The sequence below is a fragment of the Capsicum annuum genome, chromosome 7 (genome assembly GCF_002878395.1).
Source record: "Capsicum annuum cultivar UCD-10X-F1 chromosome 7, UCD10Xv1.1, whole genome shotgun sequence".
NCBI classification, from domain to species: Eukaryota; Viridiplantae; Streptophyta; class Magnoliopsida; order Solanales; family Solanaceae; genus Capsicum; species Capsicum annuum.
In genome coordinates this window covers 167,618,493-167,640,277 of record NC_061117.1, presented here as the reverse complement: position 1 = coordinate 167,640,277, position 21,785 = coordinate 167,618,493, and the positions used below count along the sequence as shown (strand labels likewise).

Here is a 21,785-nt window from a genome sequence, read left to right as displayed (position 1 = left end):
CTTTGTTCCTTCTTTGTTTATAAATGTTTATGAACACGGAAAACAAAAAGGTGTAAAGTACATATGACCAAGGAAGCAGGTATCTAACCTTTCCACTTGATTGTGCGTATGCAGAGTAATTATACCTAAACAAGAAATCAGATGTTGCAATGGTAGTCACACTTGTATGCTACGTGCATAGATAAATCGACTTCTGCGCTACAAAGAATACTAATATATTTAAAGCAATATCCATATTGTGTCATGAGGAAAAAAGATGCCTCTATGCTTGGTTTGTATTATAATAATAATTCTCATTATTTTCTTTTTAATTTTTTAACGTTATGTTTCAATTTACTTTCTTAGGAAAAGAATATTAGAGCTATATAAGAATTGAGATCCCAATTTTTTTTCTTCAGAAAATAGAATTTGAAGTTAAAGTTGAAGTCGAATAGGAGTATTTGAAATTTAGAAGTCGAAATAATTATTTGGACTTAAATTTTACTTTTTTCTTAAAAAAATTTGATGTTTTGTGAGTGAGAGGCTAAGAGCTGTCAATTATTTTACTTGAAATAGTCTCTGAACCATTTTTTCAACTTCGAGTTCTTTTTTGCAAGTTGAAGTTTAAATAATGGATGAAATTATAAAACATAATATTATTTGCAAATAATACGTATATATCCAAATTCTTATTGCATAACCGGTATTAAACCGGATAAAAGAGAAAGGTTGCAGTAGATTAACAGCTAGCGTGGTAGAGTAAGTACAATGTAACCGCGGTGAATCTTTTAAATATTGAATTTTCTCTTAAATAATTCGAAATAAGAAGTATAGTTGACTAATAGATAAGTATATTTATATTTATATTTATATTTTTTGTATGTTTTAATTTTATTTTTGGTGGAATTTTATAAATCTTGAAAATGCAGTATGTTCGCGATGTGTTGCTGCTTCTGCTGCAAGGATAGGGCCTGTTGTTGCTGTATTTGAACCACAAATTAGCATGTATTATTCAAAAATTATGTATCTTACATGATTCGATATAAATACGATAACAGTTCTTAAGGATCCGAGCAAAATAGATATGAATTACTTTGTAAGATTTGTTATTGGTGATGTTGATGTTTCAATAAAATTATTGGACGTTACATATTACTATTGTTAATCAATTATTCTATTTACTATCCTACTACGTTTTTAAATTTTTTGTAATTTATCCTCCTAAACAAGTGAATTTTCTAATTCATCTTGTTATATAATATCATTATGGATTTGTCAATTTACACTATCAATGCAATTTAAATTGTTATAAAGTACTTGCATTACGTTTAACAATACTATTTTCACTTATTAAGGAGTAATAATAATCTTTAAAATGATCTGATAGAATATTAAATGTCAATGAATTCGACCTTACAACTTTCTTGTTCTCCTGTAAGACATTCTAAAAAAAAGGTTATCCAACATCATTTCATAATTTTTTTAATACATATATGTAACTATATACTTATAAAAAATATTACTAAAGTTATTTGTAAAACCTTAAAATCGAGAATTCAAACATATTCTTATTAGACACACAACTAAACTCACTAACAAGCTGAATTTTGACGATAAATCGAAAGATTAAATTCACGCCTTTGAATTGTTTCAGAGATGAAATCGATCTTTCAAGTCGTTCCAAATATTTTCGTCAATTTCTTCTTAAGGAGGTAAAGGCCGTGGATTCCTGAGAAAATCAATAAATCTTTGAACACAATTATAAACAGGTCGACACCAAAGTAGAAAAATTCCTATTTGTCCAACCATTCCCCCTGTGTCAGCAACAATAGATAGTGGGTCTATGCTCTCACTGTTACTTCATTTTGTTATAACAAGTTAAGTTATACCGATAGAATTTTTTTTAAAAAAAATCATATAGTTAATACATATATATACATAACTTGAAGGAATTTTTTCTATACGTATTTGTTGGTTTTATTGTGAATGAATTAACTTGTATTTATGGTATTTCATTGATTGTAGTTAATATAACTGTTAGAAATTAATTGCCTATTAGCTCTTCCTAATTTGATTAACATTAGCATATGTGATGAGTTTACCTGACTCGTGGGATGACTAAGAACCTTTCACCTTTTAACTCTATCCCGAGTATGATCCCTAAAAATATAAGAAATTTTGCTAGGGAGCTTTCTCCCCTTAAGTGAGTCATATATGCGGAGTGTATTCGAATTAATCAAAGTCCCAATGCAGGTACTGAATATGTGATGGAAACAAAATAAAAATAAGTTGAGTTTAGATGGTGTATTTGTTGGCTAAAGGGAGGTTAAATAGGATGATTCATTCAAATCAACATAAATATTTACAGTCAGGGTCCACGTTGTCTCGGGATTAGTAAGGTAAACAATTACCCATAAAGTTTAGGTGCGTAATGATAATTCAAAAAAAGTTTTAGAGGATACTTGATGCCTCTTCTCTTCTAATTAATTAAATACATGATTAAGAATATAGTAACCAAATCTTTGAACTTTTTGATAACAGAAACCAAATAAATTATAAAGCACACTTCCTCAAAGTCATTGAGAAACAGTTTTTGGGTATAATAAGCAACCCTATTTTATAATATTTGAACAGCATATAATGCTTCAACATATATATAAAGCCAGTTGAGACCTCTAATCACATCTTTCGACAATATTTTCTAATTCTATCTCCAAGAAAAGAACCTAAAAATAATGAAAACTTCGATAAGCGGCGCTACACTTTTCATGGAGAAGGGAAAGGGACAGGCCAATTATCCATTGGGTTTGAACCATCCATTGAGAACTTTTTAGTTCTCGAAAGAAAATAGGGATGTTGGGGTGGGTTGGCTACACATCTACAACTGTTGTGTACTCTAAACAACCTCTTTGCGGGTTGTCTTGTAATGTCTTGTTTGATTGCACTTACTACAATGGACAGTATGTGTTTTGCGATTAAGATCTTCAATGCATAACCGCTTCTTTTTAGGTCATCCTGGTGGTCGACGACACTTATGTGGTCGGACTATTCGGGTTCTTGACCATTCGAGTTTATCAGGGATGGGGTGTACCTCTTTACTATAACTCTCACGATAATTATCTGTAGTGAAATATTTCTTTGTGAAGGTGTAAACATCCTTTTCACATGATTCGAGAGAGCAATAACATGAGAACATGGTATCCTATACAACTGCCAATCGCGACAAGAACAGGATCGTGTACCTGTATTCACGATGTGCGAACGCTCCACTGAGATAACTTCAAATTCAACTTTATCTGGCATTAGTACTTGATATGTGGAAGCATGAGATCTTCCGTCCATAATGCGCTTCTCAGTAGATGGAGCGAGGGTAGAACTCCATGTGCTACTACTTGATCGTTGCTGCTCAAACTCTTCTGTTAACTTACAGTGAATCCGTTTAATCACCTGAATAATAGAAAGCTCACGCGCTTCAAGAATTCATTTATTGAACTCATTAATGTTTGAAGAGAAATGACCATATCTTGTTTCGTCAAAATGAATTAATGCCCAATGTGAAGGAGGATACTGTTGAAGCCACGTTGCTGCATCTGAAGAAACCTTCTCAATTTCTGCCATTTTCTCTTTAAACCATATGATGGACGTAGAATATGCGGCTTTCCACAGGAGTTGAACTACCCTTGAATTATTGAACTCTTTGCTGATGTTTTCACTCAGATACTGCATACAAATTGCATGACAAGAAGAGGGAAATTTCTTTATCACAGCATCTGCAATACTCTTTTATCCATCAGACAGAAATATAAGAGGTGATATTTTCTCAGTGCTTATGTCTAGAGCTTTACACAATTCTAACAAGAACCACATCCAACTATCATCATTTTCTTCATCGACAATACCAAAAGCAAGCAGAAATACTCCACCGTCAGCATCAAAAGAAGTCGCTGAGAGTAAAGTACCCAAGTATTTACCACCAAGACAAATAACAAGCAAGCAACCATTCAGGAACCCATGAAGAGAAGCATAAAAGGAAATGAAGAACCTCTAAAACTGACTATCTAAACCAGTTGTAAAAACCTCAGCATGACTTCTGGGATTTTTCTTCTTGATTTGCTCATAATATGCAGGTAATAGACAATACCCTTCTTCGAAAGATCCATATATAGCTTGAAGCCCTCTTTCCTTGGCCCTTCAAGCTTGCTTGTATGGTATAGTTATGCCATACTGCTTATATATATCATGGAAAATGTCTTTTGGCTTGTAATTTATGTTATCACGCAAACTCTCCTTTATAAAGTTCACTATCCAATCAACAGAAACCTTATGATGCCCATTTTGTGCATTTTTTCCGCAGGTATGTGTTCCCTCAAGGCTTCTTATAGTAAAGGTAGGAACATTGGGAGGCTTAATAGCATGAATACGCCATGGACAACCTTCTGAGTCATATTTAGCAATGTAGCGAATCAGATCACTTCTTACTATGCGAAGTTCAAAATGTTGTGCAATAGCAGCCTCTTTAATTGCACTGCGGAAGGCCTTGACATCAAGAAACTCTTAGCCAACAAAAATGTTTTGATTCTCCATGGAGTAGCAATTTATGAGAATGCTACTTTAATAGCTAAAGTCACCACATAATTTATTGAGAATTGACATGTGAAGGAACTGAAGAAAGCAGTTAATGCATCCAAACCTGAATATTCAATAGGAAACTATATTAGCATGGGCAAACAGTTCGAAAATGTACAAACTTTTTATAAATGTTCAACTCAATGATAGTTTATATGTTTACTTCTGTACATTAAAAGTTGAAGGGCGTAGATACCAGCTAGGTCCAAGTTAATAGACGAATTTATGTATTATGTCGATCTAAGTGGCCTCACACATTTAAAATTTCATCATAGGTGGAAGGTTCAAACTCAATATAAATAATATCCATATATATAAGAAGTTCTAAAACTCAGAATAGTTACTATTTTTTTTATCCAATTATTAGATATAAATATTATCAATATTTAGTATTCAAAGAGTCATCAAAACTCTATTCAGTATTTTAAATAAAACTCAAGAAGTATATTAGCAACATACTACTCTCAAGCCCGGTCGAAGTGCAAAAGCACGTCAACGCCCACTGCGAATGATAAAATGCCAAAGTCAAAGAGTAAAACATTTAGGTAAACATGGTAACTATCTTTAGCATTATAGTATACTAATAACTTATAACTAAAACAGAATGCTACCGAATATTTAGATGTGCAAAACTCAACAATGACAATGATATGACTACTGTAACCCAAATTTATTTTGCTGTATATCAGAAGAAAACTGATGCTAGATGGTATTATCTGGACTCTTGATTGGACCATTCACACTGCCGGAGATAACCCTTAAAACACTCTAAATATAAGTGAGGTTAAGAACACTTAAGATACTAAAGTGCTGCATTTCAACATCCATTAATCCCATATCCTAGATATTTTATACATGTAGCGCAAAAATTTCAGAATTGAAATGAAAAATCTTGTAACAGCTAACCTTCCAGTGTAGTTCTCATTGACCCGTGGGAAATCAACATCTGACTCTGATAGTTTCTTCTATGATGCTAGACCATTCTTCATATTGAACCTCATCGCATACCTGACAATTACGAGTAAAATCAAGATAATTGGAAGATCTGAAAGTCAAATAAGATTATCAAGTTAGAATTTTACTACGGCTCATTTGTGAAACCATCACGCTGTTGTTCTTTTTCAGTTCCATTAATCGCGTCTAAATCTGGATTCTACAGGCGGTAAGTGATCAAGACCATATCATCTCCCTCATCCCAAGCATTGGCTGGTCAAGCAACGAAACCAAACTCAGTTTGAATCAGTTAGTAAGACTAAAACATGTACATCTTGTGATTCGTTGAAGTTTATGTCGGGTGGTGTCCAATAAGAGGCTAAACATTTTTGTATTTTTGCAGTTTGTAATAAAAGTTGCTCAAAGTCAGGTAGTCATTATGTCTAACAAGACAATCTAAGAAGTGCAAACCATCTACATTGGGTCCTAAAGTGTATCCATCTCTTCAAAGTGAAAAATTATACACTAATATCTATCTCGTGGCTAGAAATTTATTCTATTTTCCAATCAAGGGGCATGAACTTCCACATATCAGATATAAAAATGAAAACAAATTTTAAATTTTAAAATTTCATACCATTGTAGAAAATAAAATAGTTAGGCAGCTCGAACCACTTGATTAGGGATTCATGTTTTGCATAGTGTGGAAGAACTCCAAAGCGAGCCTTCTTTGTGGGGTCAAAGTTGTATGCCAGTTGTTTGTTTTTCACCATTTCCAAAGAAATACATAGCCTATTAATCTCACTTTTGTGATTAAATTCGGGAAAAGAAAAAGCATGAGGGAACTTTTAAGCAGTTAACTGAACCAAGCAATTGAACTGTCATTCATCAGTAAAGGCATCAAGTGTAAACTCGCAGATAACATATAGTTAACTTCCGTATACATATGGATAGCACATCTCAAAGTTGATTTGATGAATACTGGACTTTAAAGAGCCATAGATTATTCATTAAGAACTTGAAGACAAGAGTTGAATATCATAATTTACTTTCCATTTACTAGAAATTCAAAATCATTTAGTTCCATTTTAGCCATTATTTTACTTAACCCCTTTGTTTATAAGACAACACCACCATCTCTGAGAACTCAAATTTATAAACAAAAATGATGCTACTTCACCAGAATAATTTCTGTCGTTGTCATCAGGAGAGCGAACCCAAAACTCTGCAAGTATAGATCAATAGAAAAAAGAAATTGCGAAGATGGCATACCTTTGGTCTGAAGTACAATGGAAGATCTATCATAATTACATAATTTTCAGTAATAGCAAAGTCGTGCATCATAACAGATACGTAGCGTAAGGTGGTGTCTGTCAGTAGCCAAAAGTAAACATTTCCTCTGCATGCAAATATTTTCAAGTCAAACTCTGTATTTACATAATAGTATATAATTGAATAAATCATCACATATTTTACTCCCCAGCTTTATTTTAGATCCATATTTCATTGTACATCTGAACAAAAGGCACCTGGACACCTAAGTTCTTTCTCAAATAAAGGCCACATAACTTGAATCAAGTTAACATCAATTCCAAATCCTAGTGATCTCCACTACTAAGTAGTTAAGTGTACTTTCATAAAATGGTAATGGGTAGTAACAGGATATTTTAAAGGTTCTTATATCTCCATTCAAGTAATGACCTATATAGAATTCAGGAAGCCAGGGTCCGAAATGAGAGGAAGAACCTTGTTCATTGGAGAACAACTTGGAGGATTTTGCAACTAAAGGAAAGGATACATGGAAGTGATGAACTGATATCCATAGTTGATGGGTGTTCCTTTTTAAAAGTTTAGGTAACATTCTTTACGAACAAAGGACTGGAACCAATTAAGCAGTCATATTTATTTCCATAATTGGTAGCAAATTCAGATGACTATTCTCTTAACAGTTACAAGGTCAACCTTCGGGTGAGCAGTGAAAGAATGTTGCAACCTTTTATCGTAATCCAGCATGCCAAGCGTTTCCAGATCTCCATTCTCCAGAACGCTAACTACATCTGTGAACAAAATATTTATTTTGTTCATATAAAAAGGAAAACACAGTATACCAATAATTGGGTTCTTCGGTGGTGCACAGTCACAAACTTCAACAAATAGCAATCTTACTAAAAGAACAGTCACATCACTGTTTGGCAGCATGAATGCATATAAGATCATATCTGGCAATTAGAAAGTTACAATCGTACAGAATAAATGGAAGGAAGTAATTAACTACAAGATGTCGAAGAATCTTGATAACATATTCAGGTCACCAAGCATTTAGATGATAGATTGCTTAAGTTTCTCGTCTAATTGATCAAACGAAAAAGTAACTTACATGGTTTATCCCCCTCATGAAGAGCCAAAAGCTTCCTATGGTGATATATCATAACTGTATTAGCTGAAAGTTCAGATGAAAGATTGGTCGTTGCTTTTAGAGTCTGTGTTAAATTACTCTTTTGCCATTGTACAACTATTACCAATGATCATTGAAATCTAGAAAAAACTTAATACTTCATCTTTTATTTACGATTTGATATACAATTGGTTAAAATAGAAAGCTTTTCCGAAATTCAGACTTTGCTGACTACACCAGACCTTGGAAATGTGTGATATACGTGATTTGCTGTGAAAGACAACAAGGTGTTCAGATGAAGGTGCTTCGGTAAACTGTCAATGTATAGTCTTACAGATACACAAACTTATCCACTTTCGCTACATAATGCAACAAATGTGTATAGAACAAATCTAGCAAGGACCAGAAGTTTTACAAATTTAAATGGATACGACATAGAAATTATAAAGATTTGTAGAACTACAGCAGACCTGGCCAATCAAGTGTGTTGTTAGGAATCCACCAAGGGAAACACCAAACATATTTATTTTAGATGGATCTGCAAGTCCCATATCTATGACATAATCTATACCAGCTAGCACATCATTAAGATCCTACACATGAAAGATATATGATAAGTTACAAATATGTATGAACATTTTTTATTTCAAATCCTTGATAAGCAAACAAAGGAAAGGACTACGGAGCAGTAGCTGTGAACCAATTTTGCCTGGAAGAAATTATAGTGCTTCCTCACATAAACCCAAGGATCCTCTAAGATAAGATGAAAAAGAGAAGGTACTTAATTAAATCATTAATTGCTGCTTGGCAAAAAAAAAAGGAAGTTAGCAAAGTAAATATTTCGAGAACAGTAATAATCCATAAATGCATTTTTCTGGCTTGGATTGCCAATAATGTAGAAGTCTTATTCTTACAGGTCGAGGCAAATAAGAAGACACATTCCAATGATGTTGTTCCTACGTATTTGATTTTTAATTAGTATAATGCAAGGTAAGGTCGCATACAATGCATCATGGTACTGAATAAACTTCAGTTTTCTTAAAATCAACAACTTTATAAGCATCTAAAATTAGATTCTTTAGCGATAGTTTTCTACTGAATAAATCAGAGAAAATGTGCAGACAAACTTTGACATTGGATTAAACAGGTGAATTCTGAGATTACTGACTATCACTATTACATTTCCTTGATACTAAAACCAACAAAGCCCGTTGAGTGTAACATTTTGAGCTAAGCTAGAAATTAGACTAAACATCAAATTCAGAGACGACTACGTTTTTAAGAACTCGAAAAAACAAATAAATATCTAAAAAACTTATAAAGAGTATAAACAATTAATTTTTCTCAAAATTCAATGAATAACACAACGGATCATAATGGAACTCCGATGAAGAATGTTGTTTGTGTCTATTCCCATTACCATTACCGTTAAGAAAACTAAAAATGCTACGCCACTTACCGGAGTTTTTGTTGGAGGATGACGACGGCGGTGGTTGCGGCGAAGGAAGTTGAAGAGGACGGTAGGGGATGCAACAGGAGAAACAGAGAGAGTTTTTGAGTTTTCGTTTGAGAGTAGTGCTGGGTATGTTGAGGTGCTAGCTAAAGAAAGAACCGGATGGTTCTAGAATATGAGAAAGAGTGATTTTTGTTAGTGTGAAATTCCTATTTTACCCTTGGTCGTCCCTTGGTTGGCTCTTCTATATAGTAGTAAAGTAAAGTAATAGTAGTAAAAAAATAATAATATAATAATAAATAAATAGAATAGAATAGAAATAGAAATAGAAATAATTGTAGTAATAGTAATAGTAAAAAAAAATGAAAGAAAGAGAATAAAACCAATTAGTAGTACTACCAAATGTTTACTTATATATTAAAAAAATTAATAATAATTAATAATTAATAGAAAAATAAGAATATAATTTAAAAATAAAAAAATTATAAATCCATAATTACATAAATTGAGAATTTTCATAATTAACAAATGATGAAATCAAATCATCAGAGAAACAATTAAAATAAACATACTTCTCTAGTTCTCTTAAACAAAGTGCAAATATTAGCAGGCCATATTTTTACAAATTTAGCAATAATTTGTTTCGGGCTCAAATCAAAAGGGGTCTTCAAATCCGGTGAAGGAAAAAAAGACAATGATCCATGTTATTTCTCGACCGACCCTCCACGGCCACCTCCTGTCACCGATCAACGACGTCCTCCTATGTAAAAAGAAATTCGTTTTCTCCTTTGTATTCTCTCCCAATATTTTCATTTCGTGCATTTATGCAAATATATATTTTTTCTTTATTGACTGCGTACCAGATTTCTTTTTGAAAATAAATTATTTGGGTAACCATCTTAGAAATCTAGAATTTCAAAAACCCAATTGAACCCCAAGCTAATATACTTTCTGATGTATTTTATTGTTCATTTCAGAATTTTGGTACCGAAGATTGTCAGATCACATGGTCTTTTGTACTTTTTAAAGTGGATTTATACAGTATAAGTTACCAGGTAAAGGATTTAATTTTTTCCAATGATTGTTTGGTAAAGTTGTCAAAATTATTAGTTTGTTTGTGATGCTGGAGATTACTATGTTTCTGCTCAAACTAAGTAGTAAAAGTATATCACTAAAAATTGTGATGATTTGCTCTGATCATTAGTAGAGCTGTGGATCTTGAATCAGTGGAATGATTCAAAGTAGAAATTTGAGTTGAGGTCGAGTATGACAAGGTTGTGTAAGTTGTCTAAACGATTGAATTCAATGTTTATTGCATGATATATGTGCTAGTCAAGAGAAAAGGTAAAACGTAATTAGCAATAGAGCATTTATTGATGTAATTGTTTAATTAAACTAATTTAGCTCGTTTATTCAACGGTGTAGATGTGCAGCATCCTTCTTACTATTTCAATAGTTAGATGTCAACCCCCTGTGTCTTTTCCTCCATTAATGGCTGTTGCAGCTCTTTGTTGGCTTGGATACTTAAATAAGTGTATGATAAATGCGCGGAAGTTGCAGGATTGCATGCCAGTTTTTATCATGACAGATGCTTTCAAATCCTTTATTTATTAAGCTTATAATTGATGGTCTCGATGTTTATGAGTGTTTATCTTCTTGCTTGTATCTATATGGAATTCCATGTTTACGCATGTTGAACCTGTTTGGTGTAGTTTGCCACCCTATGTCTTAAATATATCACTTTACAAGGTCATTATGCATTTAGGATGACTTTTCAGTATCATTGATCTCTTTGTCTTCTTGACCACTTCTAATTTGACGTAGATACCCGTTCAAACTTCTTTATATGCATTAAACTCCTCCATTTTAAAAAATTGTTCTACTTCCTTGTCTTGAGCCGGGGGTCTATCGGAAACAGCCTTGCTACTTCTCCGGAGGTAGTGGTATGGACTGCGTACATCTTACCCTCCCCAGACCCCACTATGTGGGAATACACTGTGTTTGTTGTTGTTGTTGTTCTACTTCCTTGCATGTTCCCTTTTGGACTGTAATTAGGTTATTTACTTTCTTATTTGTCTTATTTATGGTCTCTGCGGACTCTTCTGAGCAGCACCTTTTATGTAGCCATAATGGTATCCTTGCAGGTTGTAACTATCACTATTGGGAGAGTTAGCTGTGGGTTTCATGCATTCTTAGAGTATTGACATGCACCTCTGTGTCAATTGGGCAGGTAACAAGAAGAGCGTGTTCAAGCTGATGCGATGTCAGCATCTATCAGATTTGATCTATCTTCTAGTAGCCCAGAAAGGCCATTGTATGCGTCCGGCCAGCGCGGGATATATGCATCTGCTTCATTGGATAAGTCGGCTAGTTTCCGTGAGAACATGGAGAATCCAGTCTTATCTTCTCTTCCTAACACGACAAGAAGTACTTCAACAATTACACAAACAGACGTCACTAACTTTTTTCAGTGCTTACGTTTTGATCCAAAAGCAATGGTGACAGAGCACAAACTTAATAGGCAGAGTGATTTCAAGCGACTCACTGGTTTAGCTTTAGGCATGCCAGTAGAGGATTCTCCTGTGGTGTCTTCTAAAGGCAAACCATCCTCTTCTCACTTTCCAGAAGAAGCCAGACGGCTGAAGGCTGGTCTTCGGGAAAGTTGCACCAAAGCAAGGTAGTCATTAGGATACTTAGCTCCGTTGCTCTATTTTCACCTGGTCAACTTGGATAAAGATTTGAACTGATTTGTTTCCATGACATATCAGGGAACGTGTAAAGATATTCACTGAATCTTTATCTGTGATCAACAAATGCTTTCCAAGCATTCCATCTAAGAAGAGACCTCGGTCAGACTTCTTATCAAATGAACGACCCAATATGTTAAATCCAAGTGACCGGTCAGTTTCAGGGGCAAGCAATGCTAAAATAGGGACCCAGAGTGGTTATGAGTTTGAGCTACAGAAGTCTGAAAAAAGGACCAAAAATGCTGTTCCAAATAAGCGCACCCGAACTTCTATGGTGGATCTGAAGGTTTGTATTTTTCATTTGCAGTTCTATAATCTATTGCATCCTTGTTTTTTAATTTTATTCATTTTTTTGTAATTGGGAATTTTCCTTTAAATGTGTACTTCCTAGTTAACATTCTCTTTCTTAATGCATCTCCAATTACTGCATCTGTACTGATAAATAACCTAGAGACTGACACTATCCTTCCCTGATTTGCTTGCTATTACTGCATTGTTGAGGGCTGGTTGAGGCTGTCTAAAAAGCTAATGGAGTTGGATGTTGTGGAGCGTTAAGATAAGACTCTACCTTATTAACTTGATTGTGTAGTTGGGTAATGTTGAGTTTGTTGTGAAGTGTTTTTCAGATACTTTTCTGGTCTATACTTATAATACTTCGTACATTTGAGGAAGTACAGAAGTAAGAATCTTTCGAAGGGATAGATAACGACTTTGTGCATTTGACGAATTATCTCTTCTTCTTTTTTTTTTTCATTTTGGTGGCACACATGAGGTCCTCTTAGTATAAACGACTAGGCGTCTTTTGTAGAGAATCATGGTTTTGTGTAGACCGTCCCTATTTGGTATAGTTCTTGTATTTGGAGTTCTCCCACATCAATAAAATTGTACTCCCTCCATTCCTAAATAAGTGTTCCTTTTGGCTTGCGCACACCCTTTAATAAACTTCTTACTCCTAGAAAATAAAAGGTAACTTTACCAACTTACCCCTAATTAAATTTTCTCTTTCCAAGTTGACATTGATTACTATACTTAAACTCAAAGGCATATTAAGAAGATTATTATCAAAGTATTCTTGAAGTCTTAAACATACACTTATTTAGGAACACAGATACAACCCAAAAGGAGTACTTATAAAGGAATGGAGAGAGTATTTCTTATAAAAATAATAAAAAACAAATTAAAAAATTTTTTGATTATGAAATTCCTTTTGTGTCTTCATTTTACTTTATAGGTAGATTCCTTTTCGGATATTTGTTTTTCTCGTTATGAATGGTTGGACCTTGAGCTTCTTTCCTTGTTCTTGATGCCATATTTGGCTAGACAACGTGCTCCTTCAAATCAATTTATTCATTTTCATTCATCAACCATGCATGGAATCAGTTCTGACATTCTCAAGACTGACGGATATGTTTTGTTGAATTAGCCGGAGGTACAAGCAAGCATTCCATCAAAGCCATCTGGGATTATGGATAGAGATAGGGAGATATTGAGACTTCCAAATGGTAGCACAGTTCAGGGAGAGGAGCGGACATCATCCATTACTGTAGAGGGCTGGGAGAAGTCTAAGATGAAAAAGAAACGTTCTGGAATAAAGGCAGATACTACTGGAAGCTTATCGACATCAAAACTTCTGGATGACCACAGGGAACCAAAGCTAGGATTGTCATCCCGTCTTATAGCTGATGGCCGCTTGAGGCTTAGTGATATTCATGGCTTCAGGTGTTGTATCAAATATCAGTGTCAAATTTAACCTCTCGATGTGTGTTTTTAGATTTGGATTTGTCGTTATCTTCGCTTTGCTATGAGAATGTATAGATGCATATGAATTGATGTGTTCTATTGGTATATTACCTTTCATTACTGTGGTTAAGTATTGTTTGGACTTTGGAAGCACTTTTTATCTGAGAAACCTTGCTATAAATTATTAGGAGCACTGATCCAAAGAGAAGTAGAAGAAAAAATAAGCTTCCTAACCTCCCCAAGGATTTGGTTGACAGAGAAAACAATTAATTGCATGTTCGGTGAATGTCTCCTTGAATTTGCAGCAGAGCATGCTTGTGGGGTTATATGAAGAAAGAGGAACTGAATCAGACCATAAGAGAAAATATGGTCCTTTCAACACAAGGGGGTTAAATTGATCTCTCAGTTTCTTGTTTGTTTAATTTGTTTGTCCCGTGATTTGTATCCCATGTTCCCTTATATCTGTTACTCGGATAAAGTTGATGTCAGTTGAATAGAGTGGTAAGTTTTACCGCTCAGTGTGTCTATTGTGCTGGAAACACCAATTGGGTGTATTTGAATTTGGGCAAGCTTTACCAATCAAAGGAAATTTGGACAAGCTTTACCGGTCAAAAGAAATTTGGACAGGCTTTAAAAAATTGGATAAGCTTTGTCCTTTCTTGATGAAGTATTGAGAACCAAAGTCGAGAGAAAATACTTATTTTGATACTTGATTTCTCTATCTCACAGGTAGATTATTTGGGAAATAATGAATTGTAGTTGAGATCAAAAGGGTCATGTTCTTTATAGGAAGTGTAGCAGAATAAAAGTTATAACCATGTCGGTGGTGGAAAAAATTACCAAATACCAATACTCAATTGTATCTGCTTGCAGTCTTTCTTTCCTTGATTGTTCAAGATCATTGTTGTTATTAGTGTAACTGATAAGTATTAGCCTTGTTCTTTACTCCGGACTGACTTTTATTATTTTCAAGTAGACCTGGAGCTGCTCCAGGAAGTACCGGAACTGGAAAACCTGATGGTGTATCACAGCAAGTGCCTTTAAGAATGCGTTCTTCCATATCTAAGGTTGACCAACAGAACAGTCTCCATCTCATCGTTGATAGAAGAGACCAGCAGCCTATTGGTTCAGAGAAAGAAAGGGTGAAGATCAGAGCCATCAAAAAGTATGGGGACACAACTTTTTTGTAGTACTTTCTTGTTCATTTTGGTTGAATGTGTACAATGTAACATTTGCAATTTCATCTTTGCTCTTATGCTTTTGAATCTTTGTTACGAGAGACATCCTTCTTTAGGGTTTATTTTCCTCATGTTCTTAACGTCCTTAGATGTTCATTTTATTCTATTTTTGCAGTAAAACCAAGGCAGTTGGTCGAGAAAATTTCACATCTGCTACTGCTGCATCAAGTGCAAAAGTGAATTCTGCTGCACGTGCTCCTCGATCTGTTTCAGGTGTTGCACCAAAATTGTCTGCAATGGTTCAACAGGCAGCTTCTACTGATGGTTGGGAAACCTCTTACTGCACAAGCAGATTTCCATCTGCTATCGGGGCAAGTAATCGTAAACGCACCTCTCTTATGAGGTCGTCATCACCACCTGTTGCTCAGTGGGCCAGCCAAAGGCCTCAGAAGATTTCTCGATCCGCAAGAAGGGCTAATCTTCCTATCGTTCCCAATAATGATGAAATCCCTTCTCTTGATAGCACAAGCGATGCTCTTAGTAATGAAAGGCGTCTTTGTGGTTCTTCCCCTCAACAAGTCAAATTAAAAAGCGATCACTTCTCTTCAGCTGCTTCTGAAAGTGAGGAGTCAGGAGCTGCTGAAATCAAGTCCAAGGACAAGAGCAACAGGTCTGATGAGGTGGATGAAAAATCTGGGCCCCATGTTCAGAAGATGTCTTTGCTGCTCCCACCAAGGAAAAATAAGAGGTCTAGTGGGGAAGATCATGGAGATGGTGTTCGTAGGCAAGGGAGGACTGGGAGGGGGTTTACCGCTACTAGGACCCCAATGCCATTAATGGTTGAGAAGCTTGGAAATGTTGGGACTGCAAAACAACTCAGAAGCTCTAGACAGAGTCTTGATAAGACTGAAAGGTTGAACCTTATCCACATATTTTTGTGGTTGGGCTTTTCCTGTCATACTTTATGTGGATGAAATAACTATTTGTCATTTACGTGATTATTGATGCAGCAAAGCAGGCCGACCTCCTACCAGAAAGCTCGCTGATCGTAAGGCTTACAAACGACAGAAACAAGCGACAACGAATGCCTATACTGATTTCTTAGGTAGTTGTAGAAGCAATATAGCTGGTTCTATAGGTGTTGGGTCACTCTCCGCTTTGGTTGTTCACTTTTCTTTTCATTTCTCGTAGTTGGTTCAGATGATGGACCCAAAGAGCCTCTGGCTGCTGCAGGTGCTGTTACAAACACTGGTACACTGTCAACCCCCTTCTGCTCTTGTTTTCTGCTAACAAAATCATCTTTTTAGCAATAAGTTGACATATTTAATATATGTTTTCTTTGAAAAATTTGTTCTTTTGATGAACCTGTATATATTGCAGCTCAAGCCCTCTCTAGCTCATTCTGGAAGCAGATGGAGCCATTTTTTCGATTTATATCAGAAATAGATACAACCTTTCTAAGACAGCAGGTGATAGCTGTTTTGTTTTGTGGATTCTGTAATATTTGCCTGTAATACTTGGTTAACTTGTGGAAGTTGCTTGTCATTCTGCAAAAACATCTAGCTATGTTGGTTATCAAAAAAAAAATAAAAAATTAGCTATGGCGGTAAGTACAAATTGATTCCCGTTGTCAACTGCTCAACTGACAGATACTAGCCTTGTATTTTCTGAAGGAATGTGAATTGGAAACTCTAGTATTGCTCCTGTAGTTCCTTGTTCTTCTTTGATTGATGTTATTATCTGATGTTTCTTGTAATTTATCATAGTATTTTGCTTTGTTATGCTTTCACCTAAGTTGCTCAGACTCTTCACTTTCGATGCCGGACTCGTATTGACATGAGATGGGTGTGGGATCCGTACTTGATATAATCAACATATTTTGGGTACTTTGACCACAATCAATAGAGATTCGTGATAGGTACAATGATTTCTGTAATCAAAATAAAAGCTAAGGCGAAAATCGACGAGAATGGAGTACCTTGTCTATATGTATTCTATGTTAGTCCTTTTCCTTGTATCACCTACTGGAATTCTCCTCTTGATCAATATATTCCTCATAAAACCTTGTAAGTTTTCAACATAATGTGTCATACTTTAAGGCATGTAACTCTATTTTTAGATATTTGAATTATTTTAGCCGAATCCCTGCACCTGTATCCGTACCCGTGAATCTTAAAATTTAGATCATGAAGGTCCGACTTCTTGATCAACACCCGTATCTCTCACCTAAGTTCGAGCAACTTAGGCTTTCACTTCCATTACTTCTTCTCTAGGCTGCTTCTGAGGTTGTGGTAAGGTTTGCTTACACTCTACCGTCTCCAGATCCCACTTTAGAGGACTACACTGGATGTGGTCTTGCTGTTGCACTAATATTCATTCTTCTACTTATAATAGGTAAATCATGAGACCAACCTGGCAGGACCAGTGTCTGACCCTTTTGATGGTGATGGTTCCAATATAGTCTCAAATGGTTTGTTGAATGCGTTTGGGGGAGATACAAATGAAACACATAGTCTTGAAAGTACCCTGGACCATATGGCCTCTGGAAAGAGTAAATGTAAGGATATTTCCTTGTACCAAAGAGTGATGGCAGCTCTAATACCTGAAGATCTTTATTGCAGTGGGAATGAAGATCTTTCTGATAGTTATCGATCTGGATTTGAAGTGGAGATAAATTTAGAATCAGCTACTTCTCGTGCACAAATATTATATGGTAGTGAAACTTCCAAATACCCCGCCTCTAATGGATACATCATAAATGCCAGTGGGCATCCCGTTGATAATTCGGAGCGAGTCATGGACTATAATAATGTTACCTCTGCCTCAGACATGGGGGATATTCCAAATTATGACCATTCACAAAGATGTTCACTTCCACATCAGCTATCCTTGCCTGGCTTTGTCTGCTCTGAGTATCAGTATAATGAGATGTCTATTGATGAGAAACTTCTTCTTGAGATTCACTGTATTGGAATATATCCACAATCGGAGGTAGGTTTCAAGTATCCTCAACATTTTGTATGGTGATTGTTCTTTATTTTGTGTTCTCTCTCTTCGTTTTACTGTTGTTGGTATGCTAATTGTGTATGGTGGTCTATGCAGTCTGATTTAGCACATACGGGGGATGGAGAAATCAGCATGGACATGAGTAGATTGGATGAAAAGCACCAGCAAATGGTAAGTCTTATTCTGAATCTGTACTTTATTAAGTAATATCTCTTCTGTCTGCCTCGGTTTCTTATGTCTTGCTCAGTGTTCCTCTTGCTTATCTTGATTTGTTAAGCCAACTGCTGCTGAACCAAAAGTGGGTCAGCTTTCAAACCTAATTCTAATTCACATTCTATCATCACTTATTGAAAACGGGATATTTAGCATGGAGGTTGGATACCTCTTCAGGAATAAAATTGAGATGCTCTTTGAATGAGCATCCTCAATGAGCTTGGGAAGCTCCTTTATTGCTATAAATTTTGATTTGGAGAGGTTGGATACCTCTTCAAGGAATAAAATTGAGATGCTCTTTGAATGAGCATCCTCAATGAGCTTGCGAAGTTCCTTCAATGCTATAAATTTTGATTCGAGTACCCAAATATGGGTCACTTCAACTAAAGCATCTTTGCACAAGGTTCTAGCACCATGCCAAATGCGCATGAAGAAAAAGAGCAAAGGTGTTTCGGAAGAGGGAAATGAACATCTCACTCGGAAGGAGGAGTGAAGTTACAGATTTTAGAGCTTTTCCTTTCTAGAGATTATTGTTTTCTCCTCTCGTGAGTCATATAGGCCTGAAGTTTAATTAGTTTCCTTCCCCTGTTGTTCCTATCAGTTGGGGTCTTTGAACCACTAAAGTGCCTTTGCCTATCAGCCTGCTGTCTTCTATTTTTGTATTGGTTCCTTTTTGTTCTCATTTGAAATAAGAGTTTTTGCTCCTTTCCTGTATCACGAGTTCATGATATAGTTACTTACACTTTTATGGAGTGTGCAACCTGTTTAGATTGTCTCTGCTGGGAGCCTATCTCATGTGATTGCTTGTTGCATAGGTTTCTAAGAAGAAAGAGATGCTGGATAAGCTGTTGAATTCAGCAGCAGATACGAAGAAGTTTCAAGAAAAGTATTATGCTTCTTTTCAGATGCATAGCCTTGATCCTTTCTTAATACATCATTGACATAATAACTCAAAACATTTAATTGTTTTATAGGGAGTTCGAACAGCACGCTCTCGACAAACTTGTGGAAATGGCATACAAGAAATATATGGTAGGTTGAACATTTTAACAACTTCCTTTCCTTGTTAGATTGTCCTCCCAAATTTAATGGGATAACTGTACTTAAATATTGATGGATGGATGGGGGATCAGAGTTCAGATATCTGTTTATCATATCCTCCGATTGTTAAATTAACATAGCCTTGGAAATTGTGCTTCTTTTTTCATCTTTGTGGGTGAGTGTTTATCTCCCCTCTAAAAGAACTTGAACTGAGCATCTAATGGTAGGTTTAGGTGCCTTAATTATGCTTAGTGCTTCCTTCACTCAGAGTTAATCTCTGTTTTGCTTTCCATATTTCTCATAGCCTAAAGCAAACTGCCTTGATATCATTCAATTTCTGCCTCCAAGGAAAAAGCGGGAAACAAAAGTCATGCTGCTGTCTTTGTTTCTTATATATAACTTATGTAGGATCTGCAGTGTTCTACATATAATTCGTTGCACACAAATGTTACACAAGTCGATATTTTCCTATCTGTCTGTTTGTGTACGTCTTTAGTTCTCTCTTGTTCTGCTATCATTTAGGTTAGTATTGAGTTATGTTGGTTGCTAATGGTATCATCTGTCTGTAGTATCTTCTTTTCATTGCAGTGCGTTACAAAATTGTGTTTACTCTTGTATACTCTCTATAGTAGTGGATAACAAAATTGTGTGTATTTTAGCAGTGTAAAGTTGTAGTTAAACTAGTAAAATTATCATTGTAAAATGATCATTGACATTGTCTTGCCTTGACAGAGTTGTTGGGGTCCAAATGTGCATGGGGCAAAGAGTGCTAGTGGGAAAATGGCCAAGCAAGATGCCCTGTCGTTGGTCCAGCGAACTTTGGATCGATGCGTAGAATTTGAGGAGACAGGAAAAAGCTGCTTCAGAGAGCCGCTGTACAAAAATATATTCCTTTCTGCTATATCCCGCCTTAGTGATGGACAAACAGACTCCAATACTGACAGTGAAGCTGCAAAATCTTATTTTAGCCCTCAACGGAGCCCATCTCTAAACCAGGAAATACTTTATGAAGCCAATTTATATTCTGAAGCAAGTAGAGTCAAGCGGAGGGAGTTGGAAGATGTCCTTGGTACTAGCTTTGCTGCATCTTCTGGTGCTTTGTCAGGTGTTGGAAGTTCACTTTCAAGCAGTGCGAAAGGGAAGAGAAGTGAGAGGGACCGAGAAGGAAAAGGAAATGGCAGAGACGCGTCATCTCGTAGCGGATCAATAAAGATAGGCCAACCTGTCTCTTCCAATGTTAAGGGAGAAAGAAAGCCTAAAACAAAATCTAAGCTGAAAATTACTCAATTATCCACTTCTGTCAATGGCCTTCTAGGCAAGATGTCAGGGCAACCTAAAGCAACAGCGTCTTCACTAGTGAATTCAAGTGATATCAGTGGCTGTGGCACTAGCAAGAGTAATAATGATTATGACTTGGATGAATTAGAGGATCCCATTGATTTATCTGGTCTGCAACTCCCTGAAATGGATGTTTTAGGTGTCCCTGATGACCTTGACGGTCAGGGACAGGACATAGGTTCGTGGCTGAACATAGATGATGATGGATTACAAGATCACGACTTTATGGGACTTGAGATTCCAATGGATGATCTGTCAGAATTAAATATGATGGTTTGAAGTCACCTTTGCTATAATTCCTATTGATTGCCAATCTCTGGAGAAATGGGTTTCTGTGACCGTCAGTCCATAATCAGGGTTATACATTCTTTCAGATACTCGTACATGACTTCATTTTTGAGTGAACTCTACCACTCTTTTAGGTTTTGTCCCTTTCACCTTACTTTGATTGTAAAGTTTTTGTACAACTTTTAAGATAGTGTTGTAGTTATAGCACCATATAAGTACTGTATTTTAGCAATACAGGTAAAGAGATGATGTCCTCTGTACATAAATTGTACGTGTTCAATAAAACCATTTTATTTAAGTCATCTCATCCTTCTGTTACCAGTTTCCACGTTGCCTAGTTATATAGGTTTGATTGTTCATGATTGTCTTATTTGGTGAATTTCTTTTACTATCTAGCATACTATGCATTTGCTTTTATGATCACATCTTTTTGGCGTTTACATGGCACGTCTTATGGTTTGTGATTGGAGGATAAGCTCTCATAGCTTATGGAGGATCTATTGGTGGTTCTTATTGTTATCTATTACTGTAAGGAACTAACCTGTATTGCTAAAACCTGCAAGTTCCATGCTGTCTGTTAGGTGCTTCTGCTGCCTGTAGGATATCAATTCACAAGGAATCTTTAACATCAAAGCACAGCAAAATGCACCTGAACTATATCATGGGAAATGAAAAATTGCGTTCTTCGCGGTATTACCTTATAGTCGTTTTATTTAAACTGACTGGTTTTTTATTAGCTCTGATTTGAATTTTGATGACAGATTCGCTCACTTGATAACTGTGATGGAAAATCGTCTTTTAACTCGACGAGCATTTGGGGTAAGCCATCCTGTGGAGGTAGCATTCTA

The 21,785-nt window shown here is 35.7% G+C and overlaps 1 protein-coding gene and 1 long non-coding RNA gene across 4 annotated transcripts; one reads left to right on the top strand and one right to left on the bottom strand.

The window, feature by feature from the left end:
- Positions 1-2,736: 2,736 nt before the first annotated feature.
- Positions 2,737-9,498, bottom strand: LOC107877829. 2 transcript variants are annotated; one of them, XR_001676544.2, is made up of 6 exons: positions 9,393-9,498; positions 8,404-8,526; positions 7,501-7,595; positions 5,688-6,937; positions 5,512-5,613; positions 2,737-4,669 (listed from the first exon to the last, which is right to left on the bottom strand). It is a non-coding gene; the product is annotated as an uncharacterized LOC107877829 (long non-coding RNA). The 2 variants fall into 2 exon arrangements; XR_007042983.1 differs by having other exon boundaries at positions 5,688-7,595.
- A 477-nt stretch (positions 9,499-9,975) lies between these two features.
- Positions 9,976-21,239, top strand: LOC107877830. 2 transcript variants are annotated; one of them, XM_016724586.2, is made up of 15 exons: positions 9,976-10,150; positions 10,364-10,441; positions 11,617-12,063; positions 12,155-12,419; positions 13,557-13,852; positions 14,850-15,038; positions 15,227-15,964; positions 16,062-16,156; positions 16,243-16,302; positions 16,432-16,520; positions 17,446-18,042; positions 18,154-18,228; positions 19,086-19,156; positions 19,245-19,302; positions 20,044-21,239. In XM_016724586.2, exons 3-15 carry the CDS (start codon positions 11,648-11,650, stop codon positions 20,926-20,928), a joined length of 3,834 nt encoding a protein of 1,277 aa, XP_016580072.2. In that variant the 5' UTR covers positions 9,976-10,150; positions 10,364-10,441; positions 11,617-11,647; the 3' UTR covers positions 20,929-21,239. The 2 variants fall into 2 exon arrangements, with proteins under 2 accessions (XP_016580072.2, XP_016580071.2); XM_016724585.2 differs by having other exon boundaries at positions 11,531-12,063.
- Positions 21,240-21,785: the final 546 nt, after the last annotated feature.

Excerpts from the sequence above, each read along its gene's own strand:
- LOC107877830 (XM_016724586.2), top strand. The coding sequence starts at position 11,648 with ATGTCAGCATCTATCAGATTTGATCTATCTTCTAGTAGCCCAGAAAGG. Across the intron at positions 15,965-16,061 it reads AGTCTTGATAAGACTGAAAG|CAAAGCAGGCCGACCTCCTA; the intron begins GTTGAACCTTAT and ends TTATTGATGCAG. Across the intron at positions 16,157-16,242 it reads TGCCTATACTGATTTCTTAG|TTGGTTCAGATGATGGACCC; the intron begins GTAGTTGTAGAA and ends CATTTCTCGTAG.